Below are 10000 nucleotides of genomic sequence, written 5' to 3' on the forward strand. Positions count from 1 at the left end.
CACACACACACGCACACACACACACAAGCACACACACACGCACACGCACACACACACATGCTCGCACGCACACACACACACACACACACACACACACACACACACACACACACACACACACGTGAGGGATAGGGGGTAGAGTGCCTGTAATATGGGATTATTACACAGGACCAAGTGCAGCTAAAAGATCAAGGACAAGTGTGTTTTAGGGTGTCCTCCTGTCCGGAGGTCTTGAGGTCTACAGTCTTGCCTCTTCAGGGCCTGAATGTGTTTCACACTGCGCCCTTCTGTCAAGAATAAAAAAACACCTCCCATGACATCTGAGCATCTTTAATTTCCTGTTTCCTGGTAGGTCACTTCCTGGGGAACCACAGTGTGCTGGACATCCTGAGACAGGAGGGCTACGAGGTGGTCCACTCCCCATCATGTCACCAGGAGCCAATCACAGAGTGAGTAGCACCGTCTGTCCATCGGGTCATCTCAACGTGTGTCGCGTGGGTATTATGTCATCTCAACGTGTGTCGCGTGGGTATTATGTCATCTCAACATGTGTTGTGTGTGTATTATGTCATCTCAACATGTGTTGCGTGTGTATTACGCGGAGGAGGATATGGAATTGTGTGTCGTGTCTAAATTGCCTCCTTGAGGGATTTCAACAAAGCACTGTTTATAGAGTTGAACTCCATGAAATTGAGCCTCACCTACGTACACAGAGCCATCACAGCCTACAATGTTTGGCAGGAGTGATTCTACTCTTATGCACATAAACTCAAATCCACCCATATGCAGTGTATAAACATGGATGGATGCGTATTTACACATATGCTCATGTAGGCCTGTACACACACACACATGAAGGCTACTCCTTGACTTCACAAACACACACATCCATCTTGGTCTCTCGAGCGCAGAAATATTTACCTCAGATGAGTTCAGTGTAGTGCATATATGCCTCATGTAGTGCACAGCTACAAATAAACCTCAGCAATGTCGGAATCCTTTGATACCACCTCCCAGCTCCCCCCCCAACCCCCCCCCCCCCCCCCCGCCACGCCGGCTGCCAGAGTTGGGCCAGCCCGCCCTCAACCAGCCCCTGGCACGGCCACCTCACAGAGAGAGGCCTCACCCATCTGTGTCCTGGAGCAGGGGTGGTGTGCTGCTGCTGCTGCTGCTCCTACATCTCCTCACGCGAACCCCCCCCCCCCCCCACCCCCCACCACCACCCCCACCCCCACCCCCACCCCCAGTTCTCCCCTCTGAACTCTCCCACCTCCCCACCCTCCAACTCTCCAACCCCCGCGCACTCTGGCACAGCGTGGCTCTCTCTCACCCCGCAGGCAGCAGGACTAGGGGGGGTTGATCCAAGGGACGCGCAGGTTGGGCCCATTAAAACAGCAGTGGTAATGGTTCCAACACTCACTTGAACCAGGGGTGAAAATGGAAAAATAAGGCACCAACAAGGGAAATCACATAAAGAGAGAGAACTACAGTTGTTAAACATCCCCATCATCCATCCGCTGGCTTTTACAAACTTCCCCCTGGTTTGTGCAAATTACAGCTGTAAGAGTTTTCTCCTGGCTGGCTCCTGAGTGGAGCTGCAGGCCCCCGGCCACAGCGGCTCGGCTCTTAAAACAAGCTGACAAGCGGACTGACTGACTGACTGACTGACTGGCTGGCTGGCTGACTGACTGACTGACTGACTGACTGACTGGCTGACTGACTGACTGACTGGTGCGGTCCGAGAACACAAACTGTTCACAAACACTTTCTGCTCTCTGATGTGAGGGGACACGACAAGCGCCCTCCCCCCCAACAAGCCCCCCCCCCCCCCCCATGGCAGTGGCGGTGGCAGTATGACGGGTGTTTATGAAAACTGTAAAAACCTCAAACCTGGACCCTTTTACCCGTTGGCATGTGTTTGCTCTGTTTAACAGTGTGATTATGACAAGGAACCAAAGAAAGAAGCAGCTCAGGGCTCCTGCTAGACCACAGCTTGGCACTGGAAGGAGAGTAACACAGCCAAAACACAGGCCCGACTACTGTGGTATTTGTAGTCTGGGGACCCTTTTTGATGAAACACCTCCTGGGTGTTTACTGATGCTGTTAGTGGGGTTCACTGCTGCTATGATGACCTCCTCCAGATATACCACCCTGAAACAGGAAGTGACGCAACGACACATAGGGACTGGCTTTAGGTTGGTCTAGTGGAGGAGAGGAAGAAAGGAGGGCTGTGGGAGTTGAGGGGTAGGAGTGGTGGGGGGGGGGACGAGGGGGGGTCGAGGGCAGAAGGGGGCAGGGGGCAGAAGGGGGCAGGGGGTAGAACGGGGCAGGGAGGCAGAAGGGGGCAGTGGGCAAAAGGGGGCAGGGGGCAGAAGGGGGCAGGGGGCAGAAGGGGGCAGGGGGTAGAATGGGGCAGGGAGGCAGAAGGAGGCAGAAAGCAAAAGGGGGCAGGGGGCAGAAGGCAGAAGGGGCAGAAGAGGGCAGAAGGGGGCAGGGGGCAGAAGTCACACATGCAGACAATACCCCACAGGGGTTGCAGATTCCTCCCTCGTGGCTTGTGGTGGATGTTGGCACTCAGTAGGGTCTTCCTGTCCCTGTTTGAAGTTCAAAAGAACTTTGGACCCCTAGGTAGGTTAGGGAGCATGATGGTGGTGGTCACCCTACACACACACACACACACACACACACACACACACACACACTCTCTCTCTATAACTTCTCACAACCAATACAAAAATAGTTAGGGTTAGGGTTAGGGGTTAGGGTTAAATCTAACCCACTGAGAAGTGAACATATCACCAGGTATATACCATAACATTTTGATATTTACCGATGAGCATAAACATCTGCTTACATACAGCCTGACTCTCTGCATGTTTACAGCACCAGACGATATTGAAGGATCTGTCTGTGTCTGATGGTTTGTGTTCCAGGAGTATGCCTGAGAAGGAGGATCCCACCGTGGTCCCCAGCGATGGTTCCCCCACCTCTGGCTGGGTGAGCAGCCTCCCCGAGCTGGAGGACGACTGGGAGGGTCTGGGGGTCCTGGAGGGTCTGGAGGACGACGAGCTGCCCCACATGCTGCAGCCAGACAGCCTCAGCCAGCTGGAGGAGTTTGGGCGACACAAGCGCCCCAGAAAGGGCCACCGACCCCACGGACACCCCCGTCTCTTCAGTGACCTGTGGGTCCGCATCGGGGACGGGTGAGATCTTTTTCCCCTTATCTGCCTGGCTGGCGCTCTTCTGATCCAAGCTTGGACGGAATACACATCAAAATATGACATTGTTGGATCTAACCTAATCGAAATGACCATGCTCCGCACTAACCAAGTTCACACCCAGAGAGAAGGGATGGAAAAAGCACAGGGGCTTGGTCATATCGCCAGGCACATAGTAACCTACACAGAGAAACTCTGAAGAAAACTCGACCACCATTGTACCCCTTAATCTGACTACTCTGTGTTCTCTCCCCTCCCCTCCCCACCTTCCAGCACCACACCACAGCCCAACGTGAGAATAACCAACGGCTATGTGACAGTGGAACCCCCCCTCACCCACCAGGAGCAGCGCAGGAGAACAGAGCTCTACCCGTCAGTCCAGACCCCCAGCCAGGACTCCTCCTCCCCCCTGGCCACCCCCAGCTCAGCCCAGCCCAGCACCGGCATCAACCACACACTCACCTGCCTGCTAACCTGGCTCATCTCACACATGCTGTTCACCTCCTGACCACACGGCGGAGCTCTCCTCACACACAACACCGTCTGACTGTCTCCGTACCTGAGCACTGCTACTACGACGGACAGGCCTGGAACATACACAGATCATCAGCACATGTAGACAGGAGATGGAGATGATGGAGAAGACAAACCAAGGACCTCGGAGACAGAGCTGTCCGGCTTTGAGCTGCTGTCAAGGGAGCGGCTTCAGTCTGTGAGAATGTAACGTCCTGTATTCCACACGTGTGGAATAAGCTTTCAACCATGATGACACAAAGGAGGACAAAGGTCTATCAAAGAACTAATAACACATATGTAGAGGCCGTGTCTTAAAACCCTCAAGAAAGCTACTTGATAGAGTAACAAATCTAGCACAGAGCTTGGTAACCCTCCGGAGAGGTTGTGTGGTCTCCACCACCTATGAAGAAATGTTGTAATGAAAAAATATTGATATAAATGATGAGAATAGACACACTAATGATTAACAGCTGTAACTCTGTGATAAAGTCACTAATATTGTATAGTCATAGGAGGAGGAGCATAAGGTTGACATTTTTGTAAATTGTGCATTTTGTTCATAAAGAAATATTGTATATTTATTATTTCTCAAAGAGTATATTTTCTTGCTTTTGATGATTACTGAAAAATAAACTTTTGGAAATTGACTTTGACTTGAGCATCTTTGACTGTGTCTTACTAAACAGAATTATGTCCATTATCAATGCAAGTAAGTATTCCACAGCTCTTTGGTATGGAGGGAATTCTCCAGAGATGAAGTCACTCTGCCCTCTACTGGTTCCCAAAGGGCAGGGTTTGGTCAACAAGATAGGAGGCTATGGCTCCCTGCCTCTGGAACACTCTTCCCAGGGAGCTCAAGGACCGACCATCCCAACTCGATCCTCCATCAAACACTCTCTTCATTTTAAAATTGCTTTTAATGTTTGATTGATTTAGCTTCTAGCTTTTTAGCTTATGTTTCTTGTTGTTCTCCCTGATGTAAAGTGTCATTGATTATTATTATTATTATTATTATTATTATTATTATTATTATTAGGTTTGCATAAAGACATTGAATGCTATTTAAACTGACATGTAAATTTATTAAATTTAAAGTATTTTTAACTTTACACAACTACCCTATCTACCCAATACTTATCATATCCCGTCAACAACATATCCCGTCAACCCAACGGATGTATGGCTCTATTCAACACAATGATCTGCGTGGTTTGTAGAAGCTTTAAGGTTATCATCAGGAAGTAACATTATCTATATTAACCATACATTGCTACATGCAGTAGGTTGTCTGCATTGATAAGCACTCTTTATGGAAATAATCAATTTAAATTGTTGAATTAAGATTTTTTATAAAAACAGCATTTCCCTCCACTCTATTGCTGCTTTCCACACGACTGCAATGTAGTCTTCTCTACCTTCTTGAGAATGGAAAACAAGGAGTGTGTATAAGAATAAGTGATAATGAAATCACTGAGAAGGCCGCCTCCTGTTTCTATATTCACCACCAGATGGCGATAACGACTCATACAAAGTACAGCACACTTGTCACCGTATGAAATTCATAGGGCTTATAGGCTGTAGGACACGAAACGATACAAATACGAATGTCGTGGTAAAAAAAAATAAGTTCCTTAATTGAGTTAAATATATTCTACTAATTATATAGCACATTGTTTTCGGACAAGAGAGACTCTTTTGAAACAGGACCATAATTGGACCAAATTTACCAAGAACACAAAAAAAGAGGTATTTTTATCTGAGGCATATCATTTCGTTGTAAATAGTATAACGTTGACATATAAGGCGTTATTTAGCATACGGTAAATAAAACCATTAAATGTGATTGTGGCCGACACTCTCTTTTCTGTGGAAATGAAACATAAAAACTCCACAGCACAGGTTATTAATTATGTATTCAGACATTTTTGTAAAATATATGGTATGATATTTATTTTTCTTAAAAATATTCTGCAGCAGCAATGCTGACAAAATCATGGGGAAAACGTCCACATCAATAGGCTTAGATCTCAATAAACCAGTATATTACTGTAACCGGTTACGGCCTTGATACATTTGGGAGAGGTCAAATGATTTTTAGAGAAGTCGACCAATCAATTGTTATTTCATGCACATCACGAATAAAACATTAAATTAAAAATTAAAAACTAAGGAATAAATACTTATACATTTCATAAGGGTAAACATGTTGATGATCGGATTCAATACGACAGGTGTTTTGTATAATATGCAGGGTTTAGATTAGGCTCAATGGGATGGAACAGAGAACCACCACCAATGCGACTGCACAGGCAGAAGAATATATTTCTGTTGAAAACGATCATGCCGTTTGTTTTTAGGGACTGCCTCATTACATTTTGTGTTCAGTAATTTAGTCTCACACTCGCTCAACCTCCACGGCATCGGAACATGTTGCTACTCTTTGTCCGAGCCTACGGGGCGAGGATACATCTGGTTTAATGGACCGATAACGGAGCCCGAAATGACAACATACCCTGTAATTACTGAGAATTATAATTGGCTACACTAAAGCATGAATATTAACAAAATATTAACAAAAACTAATTTAAAGAAGACATTGATTATCTCAATAAAAGGCTGATCACATGTGCCTGTTGGCCTCTCAGTTATGACAAAGAAACGTATTTGCAATTCACTGAGGTTTGAGCATTATGACATTGAACTTTGCTGTAGGCCTGCAGTTTTTAAGCAGACTGGTTTTATCTATTTATCCTTTCAATACCGTGGTGATCCCATTCACGTATTTATCCCAAAATGTATATCCCAATCCCATGTATCCCAAGATGTATTTATCGAGGACATGACACATGAAAACATAATACAAGATTAAAAAAAAAGGTACAAATCTACATGAAGATAGAATAATGTACACAAATTAAAGAGCTGCATTATCTTAAGGGGCGAATCAAAAAGAAAATCCAGTATATGAAGATACTGTACGATAATCCAAACTGTTTGGATGTCAAAAGCTGGCCTCCCACTAACAAGTACTTTTGCCACTGCTTCAGTGCAACCATTAGTACAAGATGTCCTGCTGGTGGTTGCTAACCCAAATCCCCTGCTACTAATTGAGATGCTCTAATGGCACTCTAATCCCATCAATATTAATTGGGTAATAATGATGATAACTATCTAAACTTTGTTTCAATTTCAACTTTGCTTCTGTTTCCTTCTGGACAGAGTTTCTTGCATGGTAGGAAGAACGGGGAACAAGTTTTAAAAAATAAACAGCTATTTCGCCCCTTAAGCCAAGACAGGACAATGTTTGCCTTTGCTAAAATACCATTTTCCCTGGGCTTTGGGGTGTTGTTTGAGGATGTGGGGGCCCTGACAGAGTTCACCCGGGACTGACCCTCACTCTGCCCAGGACGGAGCACCAGCTGCATATAAATAAAAGATTATAGCGGAAAATCAATTTCTGTGCAAACTCATTAAAAATGCTTCTTCTTCTTAAATGATTCCCGTTTCTTGCTATTCTGCCTCTCTATCTCCCAATGCCCCCCCCCCGGCCCCCTCCCTCCTTCTCCCCCCCGCCCTCCCCCATCCTTCCTTCCCCTGTTGCTCTCCCCCGGCGGTAATTACTTGCACAAGTCGTTTTTTGCCCTTTGATTTGCACCGTTTCACAAATGAAGGTTAAGTTTGTTTAACCGTGGTGGATTTGCCAGTCATGTTAAAGCATATAATGTGGCAGATCCCTGCTCTCTCCACACACCTCCACCCCCTGGCCCGACTCCCCTGCTACACGCGCCTCTGGGGGGGACTCCAAGGTTAAGGCTTGCTGGGGCCGTGGTCGGTTGCAGTGGATCAGGCACCAGACCCATTTGACTTGACTGAAGGGGGATGAGGAAGTTGTTAAAAAATCACCTCTGGTAAAAGGATTAAAAATAAAACAAAAAAAGCTTACTGCAGTGTTTGCCTTGTGGAGGCATTTTAGGTGCTCTAAGGAAACCATTGAAAGAACCAGAATGCGAAAGAAAGATAAGGAAGCAATTGTCATCCAGTCCAAGGTCTTCCACTGAAAAGTCAATACAATGCTGCTTCTATGCTTGTTTTGGTTTGTGGGTTGTGTTTTTTTCCGATTGAAAGGAGAAGATATTCAAGTGTTGGTTTTAAAACGACTTCTTGTGCAATGGCCACAGCAATAACAAGTAACTACAGCATAGAATAGATATTGATCGTAGTTTCACAACAACTAATTGCTTTTTCAGTCATCAAGTACGCAAATAATGACAAAGGCACCGCCTCTTATCGAACCTTTATATATAGTTTCAGGATCATTCTTTGTTTTTGACTCTACTAGGCTCCCAGTCCTGACTGTCCACATTAACCATGGGCTAGTGAATGTTCCACCAAATCAATCTGTTCAGCCACTCTGTCTAGCCATCAGCAATAAAGCTTTAGAAAACAAAGTGGACTTGCCCTTCGATAGATACCAGCCCTCTCCCAGATAATCCCATGTGATAAAGGGTCAGATGCTGGGCCTGGCAACACAGGTGTTAAGTAAGCTCCACTTACACGGGCTCGCTGACCTGTGGGTGCCAGTCTATCCAGACCGCCTACTATCACGCAATAGGAAATTATACCATTTGTCTCTACGATAATTGGTTCCTATATATATACTCTAGTTCGCAAAAAAAAAAAAAAAGGGTTCTTCGGCTTTCCCTACAGGAGAACCCTTTGAAGAACAAAAAACCTGTTTGGTTCTGGGTAGAACCGTATTTTTGTAAGAGCTCCAAATGCATGGTGTCAGGTTAGGTGCAAGGCCTTGAGATGTACCCAAACACAGATGAACTCGGGGGGGGAGATAAAAAGATAACATGGAGCATCAAACAGTCCTGATTGTTTTTGCTTTTTTGAGAGAAGCTGATGTTATGCATAGATATCACACCTAAAAGCACCATTAAAACGCTTGGTTGGTCATACATCATGGCAGTGTCGGCGCTCTCCAATGAAATGATTTCATGTTTTGCGGGATGAGGAGAGCAAATGTGTGTTTGAGGGGAGAGAGGGAAAAGGAGAGTATGTGTACAGGGGGGAGAGAGAAGGAGAGGGGGGAGAGAGAGAAGGAGAGTATGTGTACAGGGGGGAGAGAGAGAAGGAGAGGGGGGAGAGAGAGAAGGAGAGTATGTGTACAGGGGGGAGAGAGAGAGAAGGAGAGGGGGGAGAGAGAGAAGGAGAGGGGGGAGAGAGAGAAGGAGAGTATGTGTACAGGGTGGAGAGAGAAGGAGAGGGGGGAGAGAGAGAAGGAGAGTATGTGTACAGGGGGGAGAGAGAGAGAAGGAGAGGGGGGAGAGAGAGAAGGAGAGGGGGGAGAGAGAGAAGGAGAGTATGCGTACAGGGGGGAAGAGAGGGAAGGAGAGGGGGGAGAGAGAAGGTGAGAGTGTTGTGTTTCACAGGTTTCTGCGATGATGCACTGCTTTATAATTCGGGACAAGGGGCACTTCACATGCGAAATGGGTTCCCTTTGATATCGACAGCAGCTTGAGGGAGAGTGCACTCAAAAACAGGCGCGGGCAAATTTATTCTTGAAAAAAAAATAGTTGTGTACTTCCCCCCGGCAGGGATGCGAAGAGCCAACCGCTTTGATGCTCCAACAGTGACACTCCACACCGTAATGAAATATGGTAATTACATCCACATGAAAGCCATTCTACACAGACCGGGAAAAAAAGAGGATTAAAACAAATATGACTTTATCCAAAGATACCCCCTGTGATTAATTCTCCTTTTCATAAACATATATTTTATTCCGTTCGCGAATCACAAAGCGCCATGAACCATCATTTAACCCAGAGACTGCTCAGGGTAAAAGGTCCACTGATTAAGAACGCCATTGTTCCGCCTCAACAATAGCGATAGGGAGAGTGACAGAGAGTGGAGGGTTAGCCACATGCTAATAGCGATGCTGCTAGCTCCTTCTCTCTGTGTGTCTGTCTGTCAGTCAGTCAGCGCTAAGCTGTCGACGGGAGAGTTTACTGACAGGTTCTGCTGTTCTGGCCAAGGTAGTTCAGTGTTAGAGAGAGCCTCTGACATTGAACGTTACCATCCGTTTGTTTCAGATTCTCTGTCTGCTCTGTTGAATGACAGAGATCAATCTTTCACTCTTACACTTCACAGATGCGTCTAATAGAAAGACATTTAGTCCACATTGTTGGTGATGGACCATGAGAGGGTGGTGGTGGTGGTGGTGGTGGTGGAGGTGGTGGTGGTGGTGGTGGTGGTGGTGG

The 10000-nt window shown here is 46.3% G+C and overlaps 1 protein-coding gene across 1 annotated transcript in view; it reads left to right on the forward strand.

Annotated features, from left to right (window-relative positions):
- LOC310805733 (metalloprotease TIKI2-like) overlaps positions 1-4362 on the forward strand; it is a gene marked incomplete at its 5' end in the record, with an annotated part of 9396 nt that extends 5034 nt beyond the window's left edge. The window contains 3 exons of the mRNA XM_083671533.1: positions 353-449; positions 2934-3203; positions 3492-4362. Of these exons, the coding sequence (XP_083527659.1) occupies positions 353-449; positions 2934-3203; positions 3492-3726 (602 nt within the window). The 3' untranslated portion in view covers positions 3727-4362. The remainder of the gene's footprint in view (positions 1-352; positions 450-2933; positions 3204-3491) is intronic.
- Between the last annotated feature and the right edge of the window lie 5638 nt (positions 4363-10000).

This window comes from Argentina silus (genome assembly GCF_951799395.1).
Source record: "Argentina silus genome assembly, chromosome: 6".
In the NCBI taxonomy this organism is placed as follows: domain Eukaryota; kingdom Metazoa; phylum Chordata; class Actinopteri; order Argentiniformes; family Argentinidae; genus Argentina; species Argentina silus.